We start from the raw sequence: 26,906 nt of genomic DNA, 5'->3' as shown, positions 1-26,906 counted from the left end.
GATCGTTTTTCTAAATAAAAAACACTGCTGTAATTTACATTACAGTGCCGATCACATTATGTACAAGATAGGCCACTTATAATGTGATGACAGAGCCTCTTTAAGCTCCTCCCAGGGGGCGCTATCTTATGGCAAAGTGCCGCAGAGCCTTAATGGTCGCCGTGAAACCACGTATAGGCGGTCATTAGGGGTTGAAAAACTAGTGCAAAGGAAAAGTGGAGCAGTTGCCTATGGCAACCAATCAGATTCCATCTCAGATGCCTTTTGGAAAATGAAAGCAGCTACTTGATTGGTTCCAATGTTTCCTTTCCACCAGTTTTGTTATATCTCCCCCATTGAACGTTAATCAGACGTCAATTAACAGCAGAGGTTATCCAAGAAGTCAATGTGCGTTCTCTGTATAGAAGTCGGGTTCACGGAAGTCTCAGTTAACCAATCACCTTTCTGATGCATTTTTCACACTGCCAATCGGATATAACAGCAGAATTTGAAACTACAGGCTCCATACAGAGGACAGGACACGGTGGTGGGGGCGGGACAGTAGGCGGGTCATTTTATTTTACCAATAAGAAGATTAGATCAGCTAACAGGCAGCATTTTGAGCCAATTAAGTGCGAGGTGGGCGGTGACATTTACTCACCCCGCCCCTAGCACGGCAGATCCGGCGTGTGGGGCTTTAAACTTCGCTGGCGAGGTTTAGCGGAATAGCGATTAATGTGGCGATTTCTTTTCTGGCTGTAACTGTATTGTTCAGGTTTTGTGTACGGGATTTACACGATCTTCACCGGAGACATCATGGGGAGAGGTAACGGCGGCTATGCGATTACATTATTGATGTAGGATTATTGGGAAGTGTTCTCTTGTTCTTATGAACAAGTCGTTCTTGTTTATTGATCTAAAGTTGCCATAGAAGTAAATCTTTATTTGCTAAACGAATCAGTGATACGTAACCGTTATTGCCAGTGGTCCTACTAACCACGATCTGTTCCCAGCGATGGAAATCCACCTTATTGTTTGGAACCATTCATGGTCTTATTTTTTTTTCTTTACTCGATTAATAGTAAATGCTAGAATCATAATATTTACTCTGTTATAGCTATTGAGCAATGAAAATATCTCCCATTGTATAAATGCTTTTTGGTCGGAAAATTGTTCATATAGTGTGAAATAATACTTGTGTTTTGAGAAGTGTCCAGGGGAGGAGAAGACTTTTCCTTGGAGGAAATTCACCCCCCCCATCCATGCTGCGGTGACCCCTGTGAATCTCTGGAACGGTGGGAAATTGACGAGTAAGGGTATGTTCACACGGCAAACGCAAAACTGCTGTAAACAGCCTCTGATTTTGATGCGTTTTTTTTATGACGTTTTTGGAGCTGTTTTTCTATTGAGACAATGACAAAGGGCTCAGGAAGTGATATTCACTTCTTCTTTACGGGGTGTTTTTTTTACGCACCGTTTTTACAAACTTTCATGTAAATAAAACGCCCCGTGGGAACGAAATGCCATTTTCCCCATTGAAATCAATGGGCAGATGTTTGTAAGCGTTTAGCCTCCGTGTTTTCAGCCGTTTTTCGGGGCGTTTACGACCTGAAAATAAGCCGTGTGGACATGCCCTTACTGTATAACTTTCCAGAGGAAAACGGCTGCGTTTTCAGTACTACGAATCCGTGAGGAATGGAGCCATTATGTGGCACTCGGGGAGCTCCGTGGGCTGATACTGTATCTCCGTGTGCCCCTGACTTTACACTGTCACAGAAGTTGTTGTGGTGTTTGTTTTTGTTATGGATTTTCTTTTAAAAAAAGTGTTTGCAATCTGAATTACAAAAATCTAGAGCATATAATGCATTGTGGAGGAGACATATGGCAGCACATGAAGTGGCTACAGGTCCACAATACCAGTAGGGACTGCGCCTGTTGCTGTTTTTGTATCCAGCAGAAAAGCCTTTGGCGAAGACTCTTCAGATCTTGCGGTGCAGGATCCAATTTTGGGTTGGTAATGTATAGCTCATGCAAGAAGCTGAAATCTACTTGTGTGCATCAGCCCTAAATGTTACATCCGTTGAGAGCTTCAGGGTATGTCGCTGCTTATGTGGTGGTTTTGTTATGTTGTGAATGGTTTGAACTTAATATTCAGTTTTTAGGGTGGAACCCTTACTTATCTGTTACCCCCTTGAACAAACCCCTAGATGAATATATTAGGGGCTTGCTTGTAGAAGACCTGTTTGCATTCTTGACATGTCTGTTTTAATAAATACTTGTATTTCTGAAAGAATGCTACGTTGTATTGTTACTCCTAGAAATTTATGATAATGACAACTGGGTGATATCAGTTGGGGGTGTGTCCCTACAGACTGACCATATCCAATCAGTGGGATTGTGTGGGGACACGCCCCTGTGAGACGGGGAATGGTAATACCCAGTTGTCAATAGATTCATAAATTTCTTGGAGGAATAACAGAGGAATGGCACAATGCAGATTTCTAAAAAAAGATGCTCCAGAATTGTTACATGGGGAATACAATTATTTTCTAAAATAAACAGACTTGTTGGGAGAGATGAAAGGTCCCCTTTAAAGAGTGTCCCTATAACTAAGTTATCCCGCTGTATTTGGCGAAGATGCAGTGAACACCGAGTGGTACAGCCCACAAGGCAACCATACGACGAAGTTCAGAGTCTTGTGCATGGGTTCTAATAAATATATTCTATTAGAAGAATTGACAAGTTTTGCTATATAGATAATTCCTAAATCCTGAAGCACCTCCTAGGTGTTGAGGCATTTAGGACTTGGTGAGACAGCACTCAAAATCTGGGTCTTCCCTGCTGGAGCTGAAGGAGCCTATATACAGTACTTTATATGAACGTTGGCCAAGCCAGACCATTTTGGCAGGAATTGCCAACCATCTAGTGTGTATTGGGGTGTCCTGACTCCCTGCCCAACAGGAGATATTGATGAAAAGAAGGATTGGGCATGTTTAGGCTATGTTCACACGGGGTATTTTGCCGAGTTTTTTGACGCGGAAACCGCGACGCAAAAACGGCCCGAGAACGCCTCCCATTGATTTCAATGGAAGGCGTCGGCGTCTTTTTCCCGCGAGCAGTAAAACTGCCTCGCGGGAAAAAGAAGCGACATGCCCTATCTTTGGGCGCTTCCGCCTCTGACCTCCCATTGACTTCAATGGGAGGCAGAGAAAGCGTATTTCGCGCTGTTTTATGCCCGCGGCGCTCAATGGCCGCGGGCGAAAATCGGCGCGCAGGGAGAGGAAAATCTGCCTCAAAGTTCCAAATGGAATTTTGAGGCAGATATTCCTCCCCCAAAATACTCCGTGTGAACATAGCCTTAACATGCCCAATCCTTTCTCAATATGGTATCAAAGGAGGCTGGGCTGCGTTCAGAAGAGGATCGCATTGCTAGGATTATGGCAGGCGGGTAAGTATGTGCTTTTATTAATTTCAAATGAAATTAATGCTGCTACTGTATTAAGCTGCTGACTTTCTGCAATGTGACCCGTTGGGGGAAATCTGCAGTGTTTCCGCCTAGTGTGTTCATACTCTAATGCCTCATGCACACGTCCGTTGTGCCACTCGTGCCGTTTTTGACGGCATCCGAGTGGCACCCGATAGCCTTCACGGGCACATTCACTTTAGCGGGTGAATCGGGTCCGTGAAAAATTGTCCAAGTCTCCTATCGGACGGCACACACGGTCGTGTGCGTAAGGTGTAAAGGGGTTGTCTGGGCATGGGGCGGTCTTTCATACTGATGAGCTATTCACAGGATAGGTTATCAGTATATGATTGCTGATGGTCCGACACCCGGACCCTGCTCCGATCAGCTGGCACTGGAGGTTATGCAGTGGGCAGTGCCAGAAGCAGAAGGCTCCGACCACTGTTATAGCGGCCGTGCCGCGGCTCTGCTCCTACTCATTTGGATAGGAGCAGAGCTGCAATATTGCAGCACGTCCACTATACGATGGTCGGAGCCTTCTGCTTCTGGCACCGACCACTGCAAAACTTCAGATTCCGGAGGACTTGTCTTATTTTATACAAACAAATTGATTTGAATGAATATTGTGTAATGCTTAAAATCGTTATCCGGGATGTTTAAATTTGATAGGCCATCAGTTTGCGATCAGTGGGTGTTTGACCCACCAAGTGCCGATCATCTGTTTAAAGGGGCCGCGGCACTCGCATGAGCCCCTTCATTGTTTACATGGATTTTTTTTTTTTCGGACTTGCATGAGCTGCTACTTACGTAGTGGCTCACACGAGTATGAACAAAAATTTAATTCATGTAATCAATGAAGATGCTGCGGCGCTCGTACGGGCGCTGCGACCCCCTTCAAACAGCTGATCGCTGGGCGTGCCAAGATGCTGACCCCCACCGCTCTAATACTGACAGCTTATCTTAAGGGTAATATCCAGGATAACCCCTTTAACTTCCCCTGTGGTGGTGCTGCAGGGAAATAGAACACTTAGGGCTTATTCAGATGAGTGTATTTCACGTCCATGTGCTGTCTGTTAAAAAAAAACTGTACGGAACATGGACCTATGCAATTCAATGGGGCTATTCACACGTTCGTGTCTTTTCACACAGCGTGACCCCCGTTGCGTGAAACTCCATGTACATCCTATTTTAATCCGTTTTTACAGACCACGTCGCCCATTGAAGTCAATGGGTGCGTGAAAACCAGTGACCGCGCAGGGACGTCATCTGTGTGCTGTCTGTTTTTCGCACACCAGTTGGTAAAGAAATGATGGGAAAAAAAAAAACCAGGAACACTGATACCACATGTAAAACACACTGATGCCACAAGGAATGGAAATGCATGAAATACGGTCCTTTTTTTGTGGACGCAAAGCGGACACACTTGTCTGAATAAGCCCTTAGAAATTGGTTTCCCCGCAGATTACAGCTGATGGATAAGTGTCCCAGCAGGGGGCACTTTGGGATCATCTTATTGTCAGTGTACCAATCTAACAAGTAGAAAATAGTCCAAAGCGAACTTTTTTTTTTAGTTGTGTTTTTTTACTTTTGACACTACAGTATCCCATATACATAGAAATTGTATCGCTCTCTCTCAGCCGAATGCGTCAGCTCAACTGACAGCTCTGCTGAGTGCCCTGCCTGTCTCTGACATACAGGATCCAGCTAATATCGATCACATCGAAATTCATACCTTAGATGTGATTGATAGAAGTTCAATCCTGTGTATCAGACACACAGGATCCGACAGAGAACGTCACAGCTTCTATATATACAGGATACATAGAAGCTGGATTGTAAAAACTTTTTTTTAATAGTTTAAAGTAGAAAAGTTTTTTTAAAAACACAAATATTGATTTAATAAAATAAAAACAAATACTCGTGTACACGTAATAGGGGGAATAGTCCAGGTCCGGTATCCAAGGTAACCATAGCTAGTAGAAAGTCTGTTCTTCTGCAATATAATAGTTTGATGGGCAGTATTTCCATGTGGAAATCCCCAAAAAACGACAGTGAAAATAAACAGGGTTTTAGAAAACATAATGTGTTAAAATCCGCAGCATGCCCTTAGTGTCAGATTTTTGTGCAGATTTCACCCATTTCAATGCAGAGGGTGAAATCCGCATGTTAGGCCACGTGCAAACTTCCATCGCCGTTTTTGACGGATCCGTGTGCCCGTTTTAGCGGCCGTGTGGTTTCCGTGTGCACTCAGTGTTTCCGCGCGTCGAGCATGGTACTGTCCAGGGTGCTGAAAGAGCAGGGTTGTTCAGCGCTAGTCATTGTACAGGGTGCTGAGAGTTAATGGGCTGCACTGATCGGCGGTAACTCTTTCAGCACCCTGGACAGTGACTAGCGCTGAAGAATGACCATTCTCGGTGCTCGCAAAATACAATTTTAATTAAATAAAAAAATCAGTTCATACTTACCCAGAGCTCCCTGCATTTTCCTCCTAGGATGACGTTTCATCACATGTCACCGCTGCGGCCAATCATAGGCTGTAGTGGCGGTCACGCCAGACTGGATGACGTCAGAAGTCCAGGCTCCAGGGATGACGCTTCATCCCACGTGACCACCTCTGCAGCCAATCACAGGCTGCAGCGGCCACATGGACTGTCGCGTCATACAGAAAGTTTGGACTGGAGAAAGAAGGACTCGTCACCAAGACAACGACCGGGGTACATATGAACTGCTTTTTATTTTATATTTATCAGCAGCCTCTTCTCTATCAGTGCTGGATAGAGATAAGTGGCTGCCAATTAGTGTAATATCTCTAATGTACCTCTGCCCGCCCGTTGCTAGGCAACGGCTCCATCACACACGGACGGCACACGGATGCCTTCCGTGTCCCTTCAATTTTTTTGACGGCCCCATTGACTTGCATGAGCCTCACGGTCACGGAATCTCGGACCAAAGTAGGACATGCTCTACTTTTGTCGGAACGGAGCAACGGGACCGTCAAAAAAACTGTGTGCATGGCTGCATTGAAATGAATGGGTCAGGGTGCTAGCCGTCAGAAAAACGTCTAGCACCCTGAAAGACTGAAGTGGGCATGAAGCCTAAGGGTATGTTCACACACACTAATTACGGACGTAATTCGGGCGTTTTTGCCCCGAATTACGTCCGAAAAATGCGGCTTGAAAGCGTTGACAAACATCTGCCCATTGAAAGCAATGGGCTGACGTTTGTTCACACGAGGCATATATTTACGCGCCGCTGTCAAATGACGGCGTGTAAATAGACGCCCGCGTCAAAGAAGTGACCTGTCACTTCTTGGGGCGTAATTGGAGCCATTATTCATTGACTCCAATGAAAAGCAGTGCCAATTACGTGCGTAATGGACGCGGCGTTCAAGCGCCTGCACATGCCGTTACGGCTGAAATTACGGGGATGTTTTCTCCTGAAAACATCCCCGTAATTTCAGCCGTTACGGACGCTGCCATGTGAACATACCCTTAGTCATACAGGTATGCAGGCCACTTCTGCAGACGCAAGGTTTTTTATTACATGTAAACATGGCTAAAAGGGTTGGTTTCATCCGGACAAACTTTCCATATGCCTTATTCGAACACCTCATTCGAGCCTCCCTTGGCCAATAGCCAAAGTGGAAGGCCACTACAAAAAGTGCTTGGGGCAGAACGTGGTGCATGCTCTTGAGCTCCATATTTTCCAAAGGTTTGACATTTTTGTCATGGAGAGATTGATAACCTGAGCCCCTGGATTTGTGATCAGATGTGCATGAGATGTGACAGTTGCCCCTTTATTCTCTAGTCTGAACTGTGTGGTTGAGTAAAGGTGGTCCCAGATGACTATGGTGCGGGATCAGCTCACTGTCATGTGTGGGTCTCCTGGCTCTGTCTGCGAGGAGGAAGAATTGGATTTAAGCATGGGTGATCCTTTGTTCCTGTGGGAGAAAAGCCACTGCCAGAGAAGTTTGACGGCGACTTATTCTGCACTATCAGTGCCATTGATTTTTGTTTCAATGAGCTGAAAAATCAGCAACGTGTGAACTATGGCTGATACTTATTAGAAGCAATGGGAGCTAAAGGTCAGGTGAAAAATATGAGATTGGCGTGCAGAAGACGCAGTGTGAACCTGGCCTTAACTGGTTGCCGACACAGGAAGAGTATGCTCGTCCTGAGCGGTGAGTACTTCGCGCATTAGGACGAGCATACTCGTCCTGTGTGACAGCCGTCTCTGCGTGCGATCGAGAGCGGGGCAACGGCTGTAATACACATCCACGGCCCCACTCTGACAGCGGAGAGGAGAGAAACCTCTTCTCTCCGCTGTTAACCCTTTGAACGCCGCGATGAAATCTGATCGCGGCGTTCAGAGAGGGGGGACTGCACATTGATCGCGTCACAGAAGATAACTGTGACGCGATCAAAGCCCACAACTCGTATGGCCAGACAGCCCATGGGCTGTCTGAACATATTTCCTGTTAGGGCATACTGAGGTATGCCCTAACAACTGCCTGTGTACAATCAGTGCACAGGCTAATGTACTGGCATATAGATCTATGCCAGTACATTGCAGTTACAAAATGATAAATCCCTTTATGGGATTAAAAAAAAAAGTGAAATGAGTGTAAAAAAAATTAATGATAAATAAATAAAAAGTAAAAAAAATACACAAACACACATTTTTTATAATAAATAAACTTTTTAAAATATAAGTCCCAAAACATGAAATAATATAGACATATTTGGTATCGCCACGACCGTAACAACCTGTACAACAAATGTATACCATTATTTATGAGCGGTGTATGGTGTAAAAAAATAAATATTAAAACAGCTGCGCAACTGCTTTTTTTTTCTGCATTTTCGCCAAAATAAAACTGTATAGAAATTAAATGATGTATTTGTACCACAAAATGGATACTTACATAAAGTACAACTCGTCCCGCAAAAAACAAAGTCTCATACAACTACGTCGTACAAAAAATAAGAGTTATGAGCGTCGGGATGCAAAGAGGGAAATGTAAAACAATTGCTCTGTCCTCAAGGCCAAAATTGGCCGTGTCCTTAAGGGGTTAAAGGAAAGGTGTCATGTGGTTTTGTTTTTTATTTTTTTTTATTTTTATAGCTTTTAATATAATAACATTTTATTTAATTGTGTTCTCATTTTTTACTTTTACTTCTCTATGGGGGCTGCCTTTTTTTTTTTTTCATCTCTATATGTGTCGATTAACGGCACATACAGAGATGGAATACGGCACATACAACCCCATAGCGAGTATGAACGGGAGCCGTTCCATTCTCAGAAGCGTACGCCGTCTGTGTGGGAAGGGCGCATGTGCTGCTCCCACGCAGACCAAAACGAAGCTTGTTCGTAGAGCGAAATCCGGCCGCAGCTTCCGGCCATATGTTCAACGAAGCGAAGGCGCAAGGAATAGGAGCGTAGACCAGCGGAGGCGACGGCGGCAGGAGCAGGTAATTTATGTTCGTGTTATACTGTCTGCTGAGCCCTGTATCTAATCCTCCTAGCACTATGCAGTCGCTCAGAAAATGGCGGCACACAGTGTAGGAGGTTTGAAGACCTTCAAACCCTTCCTTCTCCTGGCACTAGCCAGAATAAGGGAGGGGGGAATTGTGTGAGGACACTAGAGAGAGTGTGTCCACCCCAAATTTGCAGCATAAAGCAATGAGGTTGCTTTACCACATTGACCATGCTGCAATTTTGGGAACTGCTCCCTCTAGCGGCCAGCACATGGAAATGTTATAAATTAGAATCTAACTTCTAATATTTCCTGACTTGTGAAAAAGTTAAAACAATGTGTAATCGCACAAATACTAATTGTTTAACTGAAAAAAAAATAATATTTATTCTAGCGACACATTCCCTTTAAAGAGGCTCTGTCACCACATTATAAGTGGCATATATTGTACATGATGTGATCGGCACTGTAATGTAGATTACAGCAGTGTTTTTTTTTTTATTGCGTTATGACCTATATTAGCTTTATGCTAATGAGTTTCTTAATGGACAATTGGGTGTGTTTTACTATATGACCAAGTGGGCGTTGTGGAGAGAAGTGTATGACGCTGACCAATCAGTGACCAATCAATGTCATACATTTCTCCCCATTCATTTACAAGGCACATAGCGATATAGCTATATCGCTCTGTGCAGCCACATAAACACACTATAATGTTACTGCAGTGTCCTGACAATGAATATACTTTACCTCCAGCCTGGACGTAATGTTCAGAATCCTGACGCTTCTGTAGTGTCTCTGTGATATTTACAGCAAGGCAAGCGTAATCTCGTTTGAATTGACCGTTTACAGCGTAATCTCGCGAGATTATGCTTGCTGTGCTGTAGTGTCAGGATTGTGTTAGCAAAGTGTCAGGATTCTGAGTACACATCACATCCTGGCTGGAGGTAATGTATATTCATTGTCAGGACACTGCAGTAATGTTAGTGTTTGTGTATGTGGCTGCACAAAGCGATATAACTATATCGCGAGTGCAGTGTAAATTAATGGAGAGAAGTGTATGACTGATTGGTCAGCGTCATACACTCCCCTGTACAACGCCCACTTGGTCATATAGTAAAACACGCCCAGTTGTCCATTGAGAAACTCATTAGCATAAAGCTAATATAGGTCATGTCATAACTCCGTCAAAAATTATTGTTTTTCTAAATAAAAAAAACACTGCTGAAAATCTACATTACAGCGCCAATCACATCATGTACAAGATAGGCCACTTATAATGTGGTGGCAGAGCCTCTTTAAAGAGGCTCTGTCACCAGATTTTGCAACCCCTATCTGCTATTGCAGCAGATCGGCGCTGCAATGTAGATTACAGTAACGTTTTTATTTTTTTTAAAACAAGCATTTTTGGCCAAGTTATGACCATTTTTGTAGTTATGCAAATGAGGCTTGCAAAAGTACAACTGGGCGTGTATTATGTGTGTACATCGGGGCGTTTTTACTTCTTTTACTAGCTGGGCGTTCTGACGAGAAGTATCATCCACTTCTCTTCAGAACGCCCAGCTTCTGGCAGATCACGCTGTGACGTCACTTCCCAGGTCCTGCATCGTGTCAGACGAGCGAGGACACATCGGCACCAGAGGCTTCAGTTGATTCTGCAGCAGCATCGGTGTTAGCAGGTAAGTCGATGTAGCTACTTACCTGCAAACGCTGATGCTGCTGCAGAATCAACTGTAGCCTCTGGTGCCGATGTGTCCTCGCTCGTCTGACACGATGCAGGACCTGGGGAAGTGACGTCACAGCGTGATCTGCCAGAAGCTGGGCGTTCTGAAGAGAAGTGGATGATACTTCTCGTCAGAACGCCCAGCTAGTAAAAGAAGTAAAAACGCCCCCGATGTACGCACATAATACACGCCCACTTGGACTTTTACTTTAAACACGCCCACTTGGACTTTTGCAAGCCTCATTTACATAACTACAAAAATGGTCATAACTTGGCCAAAAATGCTTGTTTTTTTAAAAATAAAAACGTTACTCTTCTCTACATTGCAGCGCCTATCTGCTGCAATAGCACATAGGGGTTGCAAAATCTGGTGACAGAGCCTCTTTAAGTGTATGGCCAGCTTTATATTCCAGACAGGTGGTATAAAGCTTCCATAAAAGTCGTGGGGGTTTGTGTTTTTTCCCCTCTGTGCAGGATTGCCTATATGACCATTGTGGTCCCATATTATTGGGACACACACACACAAACTCACTCTGATAGCTGCGATAGGGAGAAGAACGTGTTGGGAGTTGTACACATCGCTTGTAATGCCATTTTTCCATTTAGTTGCAATGTTGATGGGCGGCTCCCATGTCGGTAGTGTCTGGTCACAGGTCACACGTGCATTACCGGCAGTGGCGATGAACGTACGTTATGTGATGCCCACAAGGACTGATAATCCCGGCAGCATAGCTAATGTGGAGGCATGGCACTGCTGCCATGGTATACTGTGGTGGGTGGAGGGTGACAGGGGGCGGTGCCCGGGTGGCTCTATCTTCCATCGGCCTGAGCCTTCTCCGCCTCCTGGCCTTTTAAAGATGGCGGCGCTATGCCTGTCATAAATCGCTGAACACCTCAACAGCAAACCCCAACAAACCCACCCTGTCTGTCTCCTAGGTAAGAAAATGTCCAAACCCAGCGAAGGAAGAAGTGGGGACGCACCGGAAACCTGTCGAACCGGGGGAACCAATGAGAACAACCCGAAAACGAACGGGGTCGGTGGGCTAGTTACTGTCTTGTTTGTTCTGCTGAGCCAAGTTCAGACGAGGAGCCCGTGTATTGATCGCTGTGCGCCCCCTACATGTGATCTGCCGCATCTCCCCTTGCACGGGGCTGGGCCATGATGGCAGCTGTGGTTGCGGCGTGTGTAGCAGAGCCGCATGTGTTCTTGATTTGTGGTGTAAATTGCCGCATCGCTTCTGGATGGGATTTATTTAGATGACCTCTTATTGTAAAAGGCCGGGGCACATGGAGCGATCAGCATTCACAAGCCAACTATAAATAATGGTGATGGCAATAAGATAAAGTTGGAAGTAGGTAAATTGGAGTCTGCAAACCCAAAAAAATCCCACAAATCTGGCCATGTTAGTGACTAATATAAACCAAAATGTGACAATTGCACCAATCTGATTAAACCAGCAATTGCTTCTGATTCTTCCTATCCTTTACATGTGAACAGGTCTTAACGTCCGGGATTATTGCTGCACTCTGCGTTGTGAAGGAACGCACGTCACCGCCATTCTACGTCTAGTACATGTACTCTAGTCTGCTTCCATAGAGGACCTGTCACCTCTCGACATTTTTGTTAGCACTCTGGTGTTCTGTTCCTCTGTTGTTCCTCCTAGAAATGTTTGAATATATTGACCACTAGATATTACTAGTTGGGCGTGTATAAACACATCACCTTGACAAGAGGAATGGCAACACCCATTTCATAAATTTCTAGGAGGAATAACAGAGGAATGGCACAACTCCGAGTTCTATCCCAGACTTTTCATAGGGAAGACAATTATTTACTAAAGGAGAGGTGGCAGATCCTCTTTAAACAGTAATTCCCTACTACATACCTGTTATCTAACTAATTCCCTCTAAAATAGGGAAGCTGTGGGTACTTAAGTTTACTAGTATAGAGTTTTAGGTTTTTTAAACTAACCATTTATACTTTTTTTTTTTTTTTTTTTAATAGCCATTGTCTGGTTTGTAAATTTTTCTTTATTTTTTATTTTTGTATAAGCGATACAATTTTCCAATAGACTTTCTGTATTCCTCACAGTTTTCAAGATCTCTGCTTGTTGTGATTCCGTAGGAACGTTGTTTACTTCCAGGGGATAAAGTTCTGTCCATGGTCATGTGATGGACACACAGGTGCTGGGATCGTTACAGTATGTGTATCAGAGCTGTGTCTTCTAAAGATCCCAGCGCCAGTGTGTCTATCACATGACCATGGACAGAACTTTATCCCCTGGAAGTAAGCTCTAAGACTATGATCACACTGCGTTTTTTTGACGCGGAAACAGCGCCACAAAACTCGTCAAAATCTACCCTAAAATGCCTCCCATTGATTTCAATGGGAGGCGGAGGCGTCTTTTTCCCGCGAGCGGTAAAATTGCCTCGCGGGAAAAAGAAGCGACATGCCTTATCTTCGGGCGTTTACGCCTCTGACCTCCCATTGACATCAATGGGAGGCAGAGAAAGCGTATTTTGCGGCATTTTATGCCCGCGGCGCTCAACGGCCGCGGACGAAAAACGCAGTGAAAATCGGCGTGCAGGGAGAGGAAAATCTGCCTCAAAATTCCAAACTGAATTTTGAGGCAGAAATTCCACCTGCAAAAAAACTCAGTGTGAACATAGCCTAAGGCTGGGTTCACAGTTTTTTTCAGGCGGAAAATTTGCATCAAAATTTCCGTTTGGAATTTTGAGGCAGACTTTGCTCTAACTGCACGCCGGTTTTCGCTGCGTTTTTCACCCGCGGCCATTGAGTGCCGCGGGGAAAAAACACTGTAAAATATGTTTCTTCTGCCTAAAAACGCCCAAAAATAGGGCATGTCCCTTTTTGCCGCAAGCTGTTTTTTCCGCTCGCGAGAAAAAAGCGCCTCTGCCTCCCATTGAAATCAATGGGCGGTATTTTTGGCCGTTTTTTGACGCGGGTTCCGTGTCAAAAAAACTCACTGTGAACTGGCCCTAAGGCGGGATTCACACGACCGGGTCGTTCCCGAGCCCGAGTGTCGGCCGGTAAAATCGGCCATTTTGCCCGGCCGGTTTGCATTAAGTTTTGCATCCGTGCCGGTCTCGGGCAGATCCGGACAGTGACATCAGCGGCAACTCCTGAAGGGGAATCCCCATGTGTTCGGGGATTCCGCTTCAGGAGTTTCCCCTGATGTCACTGCCCAGATATGGACAGAGACATCAAGCGCTCTGTCCAGGAGCGGAATCCCCCAAAACACTGGGATTCCGCTCCTTCAAGGAGCTAAAGTGCGGCTAGCACATAGCAGAGCGGGGAGATACCTCCCTGCTCTGCTATAGTGGCATCGCTGCAGTAGTAGTAGCAGCCGCAGCTGCTAGCGGCGCCATCGAAGGTGTCGCCGGGCCAGGGTGCTTTTCAAGCAGGGGAAGGGAGCCAGCGCAGCGCTCCCTTCCACCTGCTGTACACCCCGGCCCTGCCACACAGTGTACAGCGATGCCATTCGTCAGAATGGCATCAACTCCTCCTCCTCACATACACTCTGCGCTGTGAGGAGGAGGAGATAGAGCGCAAGCTCCGGAAAACCCGGCCATCACTCGGGACACATCCCGGTGATGGCCGTGTATTACCCGGCCCCATAGACTTCTATGGGAGCCGGGTACCCGGGCGAAGATAGAGCATGTCCTATTTTTTGACGTCCGGATTTCCCGGCCGTCAAAAAAACTGTCGTGTGAATAGCCCCATTAGGGGTCTATCATTCCTAATGCAGCCGGGTGCCGGCCTATTTATGAACGGCCGGCACCCGGCCGGGAAACCCTGACGTGTGAATGAGGCCTAAATGTTCCTACTAAATAAGCCGCAGAGATCTTAAAACCGGTGAGGAATGAATACAGAAAGTCTATTGTAAAGTTGTATAACTTTTTTTTTTTTTTTTTTTAAATTTTTTATTGATATAAAAAAATTAAAATTTTCTGAAATCTGACTAACCCAGTAACTTACAGAAAAACAACTTTGCAAAATGAAGTGCCAGATGATAAATTTATTGTGTTGTTTGCCAGAGAGGTAATTTGGATCTTTTAATCCATTATTTGGCAAGGGATAAAATGTTTGTTTGGACCCATACGCAAAAATTCAATCCCCATGCAATATGGGCATTGCTGGCAGCTGTTGCCCTAAAGATGTTGGTGCTTGTGGCATGATTTTATTTCATCATTGTTTTGGCAGGATCTGGGACATGGGGGACAGTCAAAAATCTTCTCTTATATGAGCCCTACCAAATCTGTCAGTACAAGACCTCCTCTTCAGGAAGAAAACTCTGCAACGCACAATGAGGGCAAATATCCGGGCAAAGCCTCTGTAGACGTGCACAAGAAAACCGATGGTATGATCGAGTCGTTAGTTTCTATAACCTCTTGCTGAAGAAGAAATAATAATTTCTGTATGAGTTATAATGTAAACTGCAACAAGCAAAGCAGATGATAAAAGTTTAGGCTCTCGTTACGCCACGTGTGGTGGACTTTCGGCGTATACACAAGGGCTCTTGACGTATTTGTTGAACATACATCTGACATTTTCCAATATGTGCCATACAATTGCATGTGTCTGCCATAGACTCGACATATGTTGGCAAACACGGCGTGAACTTTTTCTTCCGTTGGGTGCTAAAGAACAAAAACAGCGGAGTGAACGTGCTGGGCTATATCTCTTATTGCCCTGACCCTCTGATCTGAGTCCATTGGGCATTCGGCAGCACCAAAAAATAGGATGTAATAGTACGGGCAGTGGATGGCCGTTTAACCCCTTAGATGCCGCAATCCATCGCTGCCGTAGCTACAGGAGGGCGGCTCGTGGTCTAACAAAGTGCTTTCAGGCCTGCCATGACTTTTTGCCTATTAGGCCGTGCCAAAGACATGACCTAATCGCCTGTCCGTTTATAACTGACAGGCAATAATGCTTCGGTATACTTGGAATACCAAAGCTTTTTAAGGGGCTTTTACACAGGACGATTATCAGGCAGACGAGCGTTACTATAACGCTCGTTGCCGATAATCGCTCCGTGTAAACGGGAACGGTCAGCAGATGAACGAGTAAACGCTCGATCATCTACTGGTCGTATTGTTTTAAAAAAGTAAAAGATTATCGTTGTCGGCAGCGCTGCCGACATGATGTATGGGGACGAGCGATCGGAGTAACGACCACTCGTCCCCATCCATAGCTCCGTGTGACAGGAGCAAACGAGGGCCGATCAACGATGTCTCGTTGATTGTCGCTCGCTGCACCGGCCGGTGTAAAAGGGCCTTAAGTAGCGTGATTGTATTGTAAAGTCCCCTAGTGGGATAAATAAAATAAAAAAATATACGTTTTTGGTATTGCTTCAATTGTAATGACCCATATAACGGAGTTAACGATCTAATACCGCATAGTGAAAAAAAATAAAGTGCCGCAATTGCTGTTTTGTTTTTTTTCCCCAATCCTCTAAGTAAATAAAAAAAAATGTACGTTTTGTACGTACTCAAATGGTACCATTTGAAAAATACAACTTGTCTCGTAAAAAACAAAACAAAAAAAACAGCCCTCCTATAGACCCGTAGATGGAAAAATAAAGTTATGTCTCTCGGATTGTGGCGGTGCAAAATAAAAAAAGTTCATGCTGTTCTTAATGCCAAAATACGCTTAGTCCTTAAGGGGTTAAAGAGGGTCTTCCATAGCGCACAGATTATTTTAATATTGACGCGTGTGACTCGGTGTTCATGCTGCCGCTATCGGCCTTTTTATGCGGGCGGTATATCATGTGGACTTGCTGCGCTTCACTTGTGGTTAGTTTTGCAGCGAGAGGTTGTAGTACTTTTAAGCCGCCCGTCCCTTCAGTTGCTTTTAGCTCTCACAATGATTGAACTTTGTATCTCACATCTAATTATAGTTGAGAAAATCAAACTTGGTGCTACATCAGAAGTGGTGAAGGTTATTGAAAACAAGCAGAAGAAGTTGAATTCTACAGAAGCTAGTCCTGACCAGAAAGACTCCGTTCCTGAAACCCAAAAGAAATCCTTTTTACCAGCGGCTGACAGGACGTCGGGGCCTCAGAAGATGGTGAAGGCAAAATCTAACAAAAAGAAGTGAGTATGGCAAATATGTTCACCCAAATAAACTCTCTTCAATTCATGTTTTCCATCATTGACCTACTGGCTTTGCTCTACGTATATATGCATGAGGCTGTGTTATTGGGTCACTGTCATTTCAACGAAGACAAGTTAGGTCTTGTGAACCTGGACCGCCATCAATGGTGCCCTATGTTGAGAAAAAAAAAAAAAAAAGTTGGCGATCACAAACCCATACTGAAGTTTTCGGAGCTTTGTCAGACCGAATACCCTTTTATTGCGCATAGTAGACATCCTGTATGCTTATGTTGTTTTGGCGCGAACAGCAGCCGGCATCTTTCAAGTGTGGCATTTTTAAAGAATACCTGTCGGCAAGACCTCTTTCTATTCAGTACTCTGGGAGTACATCATTTAATGTACTCCCAGAATGACCATTTGGGTGCCAGGGAATGCAGGACCCAACGCTTAGACGGGCTTTATACGGTTCAGTGATGCATCCGATTTAGCTATTCGACTGCTTGTTCCACTATAGCTCCTGAATGTGAAGCGTTTGCGCAACACATCTTTACATGTAACAATTAATTGATATTGCGAAGTTCAAATCGTAGTCACGTGGTAAAGGAACATGACGATAAGTCAACTTGGTGCGTGGCAACACCCTTTTTAATTGCTAGACCATCGAGCAATTGTTTTCGCACAGTGATTTGATCTTACAATCACATATTTTATTTTGCATTCCTAAAGATTTGTGATTACAATTTTGACTATCTACGTGTTGAGACAATTTGAGAACACATACGCTTTATACATTTCAAAAATGTTCAAAGTCATCTCTAGAAACATGATTTCCTAAAGCCTTTAGGCACCAGGCCCGTAATCACAGACCGTGAATACGGGCACGGACGGCCGCGGACAGTCATTCGCAGGCCGTGCTCCCATTACAAAGTATGACAGTGCGGTCCGTGAAATCCAAAAATAGGACGTGTCCTATTTTTTACGGGTGTCTTCTACAGCCCGGACACATACCTGTAAATATACGGGAAGGTGTCTATGGGCCATAGAAATGAATAAAACCGTATTTTGATCCGCAATTACGGTCCATAATTGTGGACCACAATTAGTCGTGTGCAAGGGGCCTTATAATGTAAAGCTTTGGCACCGACCAATGGCTGTAAATATTGATGGACTATGGAGCCTTCTGACAAGTGCTGCAAGCAGATTTTCTGTACAATTTGCTTCTTATTTTCTTAAGGGTTCAAGGAACAAAATCTCCAAACCGGAAAGTTACAGACTATTTCCCTGTCAGACGAAGCTGCAGAAAAAGTAAAAAAGAGCTGGAGGTAACTAGAACCGGTGACCTTTACACCTAAAATGTGAAAAAATTTGTAATGGTCCTGATTGTCGTTTTTTTTTTTTTTTTGGTTTTCATTTTCTTCCTTCTTCCAGACGGAAGAAAAGAAGAGAATAGATGAGCTTTTAGTAAGCGGCAAAGAAGATGGGATGAAGGTAGGTACTGCACAATCTGTTTGAAGCCTTGGCCGTGCTTTGTGATGGTGACCTATGTTTCTGCTTGAAGATGATGTCATTGAGATCGTGACTTCACAGGGTTACAAACACCCTTGGTTGAATCTGTTCCTAGGCTTAAAAACGCAGGAAAACTGCACATCTTGGTGGTATGTCTCTTTGTAAACACAGGGGCAGACATGCACCACAGCCTATTGCGGTCTAAAAAGCACCAAGATACCCAACAGATGTTTAGTTTAACCCGTTAGTGACGCCAATACGTATTTTGACTGCGGCCACTAACGGGCTTTATTCCAATGCATACGCCTTTTCACGGTGTTGCATCGGAATAAACAAACCGAGCAGGGAGCTGTTAAATCTCCCTCCTCTCAGCTCCCTCGCTCATTTAACCCCTCCGATGCGGCGCTCAATAGAGAGCGCCCCATCTGAGTGGTTTTGGAGAGAGGGAACTCCCTCTCACCCCACCGGCATCCTGCGATAGGATCGCAGGGTGCCGGTGTCTTCTATGGCAGTCGGGGGGCCTAATAAAGGCCCCCAGGTCTGCCTTTAGTTAATGCCTGCTAGGCCATGCCAGAAGACACGGACGGGCAGTAATGCACTGCAATACAGAAGTATTGCAGTGTATTATAAAAGCGATTGGATTATTGCGCAGTGGGACTAGTAAAAAAAAAATAATTTTTAAAAAAAAATAAAGTTAATAATAAAAAAAAACTAAAACCCACTTTTCCCCTTACAAAATGCTTTATTATTAAAAAGGAAAAAAAGTTACACATTTATCGCCACATCTGCACCGACCCCCTACTACAAAGTCATTACATTATTTAAGCTGCTTGGTGAACGCCGTAAAAATAACCTAAAAAACAAAGCGAGAATTGCTGTTTTCTGTGAATCCTGCCTTAAATAAAAAGTAATCAAAGTCGCATGTACTCCAAAATGGTACCGATAAAAACAAGTTAGTCCTGCAAAAAAAACCCTCATATGACTGCATTGACAGAAAAATAAAAGTTATGGCTCTTCAAATATGGAGACACAAAAACAAAAAATTTTGAAACTACTGTTTTTAGTGTAAGAGTAGTAAAACATAAGAAAACTATATAAATTTGGTATCGTTAGTCTTAAGGACCCGCTGAATAAAATGGTATGTACACCAGATTATAAGTGCCCTATCTCCTACATAATGTGATGAGCGCTGTAATGTAGATAACAAGTGGTTTTAATTTGAAAAACGATCATTTTACACTTCTCTCCATTCATGTCCATTTGTACTCGTGAGATCACGCTGTGCTGTCACATACACCCACAGTAACTTTACTGAAGTGTCTTGAGAGTGAATAGACATTGTCTCTAGCAATGCAATGTCTATTCACACTCCCGACACTTCGGTAATGTTTGTGTGGGACTTAAAGAGGCGACCAGATTATAAGTGCCCTATCTCCTACATAATGTGATCGGCGCTGTAATGTAGATTACAGCAGTGTTTTTTATATTTAGAAAAACTCATTTTTTACGAAGTTATGACCTATATTAGCTTTATGCTAATGAGTTTCTTAATGGACAACTGGGTGTGTTTTTTTACACTTTGGTTAGCGTCATACACTTCTCCCCATTCATTTATATAGCACATGGTAATCTTACTAGATCACTATGTGCAGCCACATACACACACATTAACGTTACTCAAGTGTCCTGACAGTGAATAGACATAACTACCAGCCAGGACGTGATGTCTATTTAGAATCCTGACACTTCGGTAACGTTTGTGTGAGATTTACAGCAAGGCAAGCGTAATCTCATGAGATTACGCTGTAAACTGTCATTTAAAACGAGATTACGCTTGTTGTGCTGTAAATCTCACAAATGTTACCGAAGTGTCAGGATTCTGAATAGACATCACGTCCTGGCTGGAAGTGATGTCTATTCACTCTCAGGACACTTCAGTAAAGTTAGTGTATGTGGCTGCACATAGTGATCTAGTAAGATTACTATGTGCTGTGTAAATGAATGGGGAGAAGTATGACCCTGATTGGTCAGCGTCATCCACTTCTCTTCACAACGCCCACTTGGTCAAAAGTAAAAACACGCCCAGTTGTCTAAGAGTCATTAGCATAAAGTTAATATAGGTCATAACTCCGTCAAAAATTATCGTTTTTCTAAATAAAAAACACTGCTGTAATATACATTACAGCGCCGATCCCATGTACAAGATAGGGCACTTATAATGTGGTGACAGAGCCTCTTTAATCACAGCATAGAGTGATCTCGCGAGACCGTGCTCTTTGAGTAAGTCCCACAAAAACTTTACCGAAGTGTCGGGAGTGTGACTAGACATTGCGTCCTGGCTGGAGGTGATGTCTTGCGAGATCGCTCTGTGCTGAGTACAGATGGACATGAATGCAGAGACGTGTATGACGCTGCTTGGTCACTGATTGGTCAGCGTCATACACTTCTCTCAAACGCCCACTTGGTCAAAGGTAAAAAAACTCCCAGTTGTCCATTAAGGAACTCATTAGCATAAAGCTAATATAGGTCATAACTTGGTCAAAAAATTATCGTTTTTCAAAATAAAAACCACTGCTGTAACCTACATTACAGTGCCGATCAGATTATGTAGGAGATAGGGCACTTATAATGTGGTGACAGAGCCTCTTTAAACATATTGCCAGCTAGTAAAAATAAATAAATATAGATTTAAAGTGTCACAATTCATTTTATACAATTTTTATTGGTCCAACAGTCTTTATTACTTTTAGTATAATTCTTTAAACTGACATCTGGCCGCTAAGTTTAAAATCTGTAGTAAAACGAGAGCCTACATGTATAGCGTTATGGTTTCTGCAGCATGCTCTAGGTATGTTTTTATTTTTTTCTGGTGCCTTTTTCCGTAAGCTTCTGTATAAAACGTCAAAAAGGACAGTGCTATTTTGTACATGCGTTTTTCCAAAGGTAAGGAACATTGTAAGGATGTGCCATAATTTACTAACTGGTGAGGGTCGGACTACTGGGAATTTCCAGAACGGAGCCAAGGTGCTTGTAAGGCCCGGTTCACATCAGCGTTGCCCTTCCTTTGAGGGGTTATGTCAGAGGTTTCTGTCAGGTTAACCCTTCAACGGAAAGGCACACGGAAACCTAAGCTTCCGTTTGCATGACCATTGATATCAATGACTATGGATCCGTTGCTAAAGGTTTCCGTTTGTCACAGTTGTGACAGGATTCTGTTTTGACGGGATCAATAGCGCAGGCGACTTAATCCATACTATAGTCCTACTGCGCTATTCATTCCGTCACCGCAACCCTTACACAACGGGGACAAACGTAAACCATTTGCATCAGATCCGTCACCATTGAAATCAATGGTGATGCAAACGGAAACCTATGGTTTCCGTTTGTTTGCCTTTTGGATTCCGTTCATGGGTTCCCCTGACGGGACAGCTCCGACAGAACCCACGAACGGATTCCCGACGCAGATGTGACCGAAGCCTAAACTACAAATCTGTATGTAGGGAGCTCCCCTTAATGGAGGTGAATATTTTTATTATCCTCTGTCCTTTGAAGTGTCGTGCTGTTTTTGTTTCTACAGCTCCTATGCAGACCTATGTGTCCATTCAGACCGACTGCAAACTATTTCCGTGGAGTCACATTGACATCCATCCTCTTCAGTCCCCTATGTACGTTCTGTAGGTTAGCACGAGGTAGGGGATGGATAAACCCTGCGTAGTCTGATCTTGCAGTCATGTCTGTTACCATGGCGACGCATCGGACCTGTAGAAACAAAAATCTGTCTTGATGCTTCGTTTTTAATTTTAGCTAAGTATGACAAAAATAGATGGATGAGGATGGACACAACCTTCTTATTATAGGGCTCAAAGAATGCTTCGGGAACTTTCCTGATCTCACCGGACCGGAGCCTGTCCTTTTGCTGTATATATGCACTTGTGTGCATGAGCTCTTAGAGAAGGCAAGTAGGGGGTCAACTGTACTGATATGATGTAGTGCGTTCACCAGTCCTAAGAGAATGGCTGGTGGGGCCTTAAAAAATAAATAAAATATACATATATATTGGCTAATGTCAAACATTCACATTAAATCCTCCATACTGACTGCGTCCATTTTGTTTCTGTCCAGGTTGACATAATTACTGGTAAAGGTAGAGGGGTGATTGCAACTCGGAACTTCCAGCGTGGGGAATTTGTGGTTGAATACCATGGAGACCTCATAGAGACAACGGATGCTAAAAGGCGAGAGGCGTTCTATGCTGAGGATTCATCCACCGGCTGCTACATGTATTATTTTCAGTATTTGAATAAAACCTACTGGTGAGTATTCTAAATGGATAATCTCGACATTTTCCTCTAAGGCTCTTTTTAAACGTAATGCTTAATGTCAACCGCTTTATGGAAGTATAGTTACACTTTAAGTTATGAGGAAAGGATAAAAGAATTAAACCTATTTAGCCTTGAAAAAAGACGACTAAGGGGGGACATAATTAACTTATATAAATATATTAATGGCACATACAAAAAATATGGTGAAATCCTGTTCCATGTAAAACCCCCTCAAAAAACAAGGGGGCGCTCCCTCCGTCTGGAGAAAAAAAGGTTCAACCTGCAGAGGCGACAAGCCTTCTTTACTGTGAGAATTGTGAATCTATGGAATAGTCTACCGCAGGAGCTGGTCACAGCAGGGACAGTAGATGGCTTTAAAAAAGGCTTAGATAATTTCCTAGAACAAAAAAATATTAGCTCCTATGTGTAGAAATTTTTTACTTCCCCTTTCCCGTCCCTTGGTTGAACTTGATGGACATGTGTTTTTAACCGTACGAACTATGTAACATGTCACTGAGACCCCCACCGATGGCTGAATGAAGCGGCAGAAGCGCTTAGTTGAGTGCTGTGGTGCTTCGTTTCTTTGCTTTCCTCAGAAAGCCGAGCAAGCGGTGTACAGACTCAAATTTTCTATAGACTGCTCGCTCGGCTTTCCTGGGAAAGGAGATAATCCGAAACTAAGTGGTTCTGTCGCATCGTTTTAGCGATTGGATCAGTGGGGGTCTGATAAGGGAGACACCCCCCCCCCCCCCCCCCCTAATCGAACTTCTAACATGTTACGTTTTATGAAAGTTTTTAGTTACCCTTTAAAATGAATCCATTGCATCTATCTATTGGGTTATTTAGAAGGAAATATTGAGCAGCTTGTTGGGGCAGTTTGATCAATGTATTTATTCAAGTTTTGAAAAATAGATGGATTGCGGGTTGAACAAAATATTCTGCGTTCACGTGTAACTGTATAGAAAAAGTGTGCATGGCTTCTGTCACATTCATCAAGCTTTCAGGTCTGACTTGACATTGTTTCATGTCCCCCAATCATATTCTTTACCTGGGAATGCACTCTTGGTAAATATGGCCCGTGCGGCACTATAGGAGAGACTGGCACACCGTTCCAAACAAACCGGAATAAACAAATGTGGTGATGGGATCTTTTTTGTTTCCTTTTTAAAAGCGCAGGACAATATAAAATGGGACCTGAAGCTCTTGGTAAGACAGACTTATAACGTCTGGCTCCTTGAGCACCAGGCCATCAGCTGAGGTCTGTCCTGAAAATGTAGCATTACATGCCGACTATTCAAATGAATGGATTACCATGTAATACATGACTGGGCCATGTCTTTCTTGCTTCGCAGCTCATAGAGGGATATGGAGGGGGTCTTGAGCTGGGGACCCCCCTTCTGATGTCCATATGCCTTAATAGGGTGAATGAGTATCATTGGACTCAAACTACAGAGATCTACCTATTGTCACTACAGACAGGGCGGCGTCCACATATGACCGATCCACCGTAAACTCCAAATTTTCCAGTGACTTGCTCCATTACACCACCTCATCTGTGATATATTAAACTTTTTTTTTTCCTTTCTATCCTTCCACCAGTGTTGACGCTACAAAAGAGAGCAACCGTTTAGGAAGACTAATAAACCATAGTAAGAATGGAAATTGCCATACAAAGTTACATGATATCAAGAATGTACCGCACCTTATATTGATTGCATCAAGGGACATAAACGCTGGTGAGGAACTGTTGTATGACTATGGAGATCGAAGCAAGACTTCCATTGAAGCACATCCATGGCTGAAAAACTGACTTCAATATTAACTACTGGATTTTACACCTTGCTGATTGAACTGGTTTTACCCTCTCCCCCTCCTATTTGTAGACCGTTACAATGAATGCAGGTGTTCTTAGAGACTGAGAATAGTTTTATTCTGTGTTTTGCATGGAGGAGTCTGTCCTTCCTGAGCATGCAATTCATTGATCTACATCCTTTTTACCCTTTTATACAATACTTTGGCTTTTGTTGGGCCTACGCACCTACAAATAGCGTTGCTCCAGATTATCTGGTGGTGGCCAGTCCATTTTCCCTAAAAAAAAAAAAAAAAAAAAAATTTGTAAAAAATAGGGCTATGGCTATAAGCATTTGTATATTATTGAAGTAATATTCTCTTCTGCTCAAGACTGTTTAACTGTAGGTTTATACATTTATTTTTTTTCCAACCTGATTGCTATATAATGGAGTTGTTGGAGTATTCATGTCTATAGTTTTGCCTCGACTTGTGCATGCTCATCTACAGCTCCAACAATGAAATCCTAGGCGGTGTATCTGTACATGAAAGGTCCCCAGCTCATTCATTTTATATCTAGATACGCTGCGCGTTTTTGTTCTGCGGTGATCAGTCTTGAATACTTTTTTATGTGCGAGCCACAAGAAGCCCTTTTAAACCAATTTGAAATGCTTTGTATTTTTCCATAGTCACCGGTCTATGGGATGTGACATTTGCCACCTGTTATCTCAAATTATGGTGCTTTTTGTTGTTGTTTGAATAGCAAAAGTGGTGGAAAAATAGCATCTTTTTAGAATAAGATTTTAAATGCCAGTGGCAGACGCTGGCCAGTATTGTACCATGACTTAGGCCTCTTGCACAAGGCAGAACCATGTGCATAGGAACCTGTACAACTGCGCATTGAGTCTCTACAGCTCTTTACTTGAGCACCGCCGTATGTTGTCCCCTCGCAGTGATGTTTTTAGGGGCGGATAACTACTTAAAAGAGCATCCAGTATAACATGTCAATTATGTATACTTTTTTTTTATTTTTTTTTTATGTATTCCATATCAATTAGTGAGGAAAACTTCTGTATGAAATAAAGTGCATATAGAGGTATATTATTGGCCCATAGATTGCTAAGGGTGCCATATATTACGGATCTGTAATATGGTTGGGTGCATGAGGCCTCAGGCAGTTATACAATAAAAGCCTCTAGGGCATCCTGGACCATGTTTAGGGGTCCAAGTCCTGATTGCTATAATGAGTATTGGGTTTTTTTTTTGTTTTTTTTTTAAATGCTGTAAAATATCACATTGTAAAGACACTTTTTATATTTCATTGAAAAGAACATTCTGTAGAATAAATATTTATTGGTAAGAATGTGACTTTTAATCTGTAGCCTAGTGATGTTTGTGGTTTCACATTGACATTTAGACCATCAACGTTCCAATTTTCCTATAAGGCAACTAACCCGATTTTAGTTACACCAATTCAATACCTCCTAATAATGAAAATAATTTTTTTTGTTAAATGCAATTAGCCTATACTCTATTTATATTTTATAGAGTCTATATTCTATATAAATATCAATGTGGGCTCCTAGTTAGATGTTATAATTTCCTGTATTTGAAAGTGTAAAAAAAAACAAAAAACTGATTCTTCCTAATACAGCATCCTGCTGGGACAACGGATAATGCTATCAAAGGTTTTACTTATTTTCTATCCATATTTCTGGTGTCTAAGACAATGGAGTTTAAATGGGGGGGGGGGGGGGGGGGGGGGTCAGCCTAATCCTCTTGTCTTGATGGAAATATGGTTCTGTAAAGTGAAGTTTTCAGTCGACTGCATGTAACATTCATGGACTATATTCCCTCTAGACCAGGGGTAGGCAGCCTTAGAGGTGAAGGTCTATGGTTTTTAATTTGGGAGGTTGAGGTCTACTTGGTACTGAGGTTTTACAAGACCATAGGGCGAATGGTGTGTGGGTTGTCAGGTGTTGCTAGGGTCTTAAAAGACACAGTCCCTTGATAGATATTACTTTTTAAATTAAATTCCAGATCATACCGGAGACTCCAGTACTGATCAGGCAGAATACATAAGACGCCACCTGATGTAGTTATCTGATTGCAGATGTTCTTTTTCTTCATCTTCTCTGTTCAGGCTAGACTGCCTCTTCTAGCCGCAAATCGTCCCTGCAAATTTAGCCCGGTCGGTAATAATAAAGTGTGTGTGTGGCTTAAAATGGGCCAAAATGCACCAAATGAAAACTAAGCCAACCAAGGGTTTGTATAAGGAGAGGTGTCTAGAAAAGTCCCAAATTTATCAGTGAGTCACTGATAAATCTACTGCATCTTTAGACTCCCTGGTCTAAATTTGATCTTGTCTACATTTTAGATCTAGTGGGGGCAGATCTACTAAACTCTAACATTTAATCTGGGCCTATTGTGCATTAGAAACCGCACCATAAGATTTATTTTCTGTTGCTTATAAACCTCTTTTGCATGGCTTTGCAGAAATTGATACTATTTTTACATTGGTTCCTATCCTTA

General features: G+C 43.2%; 1 protein-coding gene across 3 annotated transcripts; it reads left to right on the top strand.

Moving 5' to 3' along the window:
* The first annotated feature begins 629 nt into the window (after positions 1–629).
* On the top strand, positions 630–25,721 carry KMT5A (lysine methyltransferase 5A). Of its 3 annotated transcripts, XM_075833909.1 has the most exons (8): positions 630–805; positions 11,578–11,675; positions 14,867–15,023; positions 16,563–16,758; positions 17,993–18,080; positions 18,187–18,246; positions 22,387–22,577; positions 24,186–25,721. In XM_075833909.1, exons 1-8 carry the CDS (start codon positions 796–798, stop codon positions 24,394–24,396), a joined length of 1,011 nt encoding a protein of 336 aa, XP_075690024.1. In that variant the 5' UTR covers positions 630–795; the 3' UTR covers positions 24,397–25,721. The 3 variants fall into 3 exon arrangements, with proteins under 3 accessions (XP_075690024.1, XP_075690042.1, XP_075690034.1); XM_075833927.1 differs by lacking the exon at positions 11,578–11,675; XM_075833919.1 differs by lacking the exons at positions 630–805; positions 11,578–11,675 and adding an exon at positions 11,377–11,577.
* Positions 25,722–26,906: the final 1,185 nt, after the last annotated feature.

This window comes from Rhinoderma darwinii, chromosome 1, assembly GCF_050947455.1.
Source record: "Rhinoderma darwinii isolate aRhiDar2 chromosome 1, aRhiDar2.hap1, whole genome shotgun sequence".
NCBI lineage: Eukaryota > Metazoa > Chordata > Amphibia > Anura > Rhinodermatidae > Rhinoderma > Rhinoderma darwinii.
Note: the sequence above shows the minus strand (reverse complement) of the source record. Positions and strands in the feature narration are given on the sequence as shown.

Bases quoted from the DNA above. Each gene is read 5' to 3' on its own strand.
- KMT5A (XM_075833909.1), top strand. The intron at 18,247-22,386 runs GTAGGTACTGCA...GTTTCTGTCCAG, and splicing joins GCAAAGAAGATGGGATGAAG to GTTGACATAATTACTGGTAA. The intron at 22,578-24,185 runs GTGAGTATTCTA...TCCTTCCACCAG, and splicing joins TATTTGAATAAAACCTACTG to TGTTGACGCTACAAAAGAGA.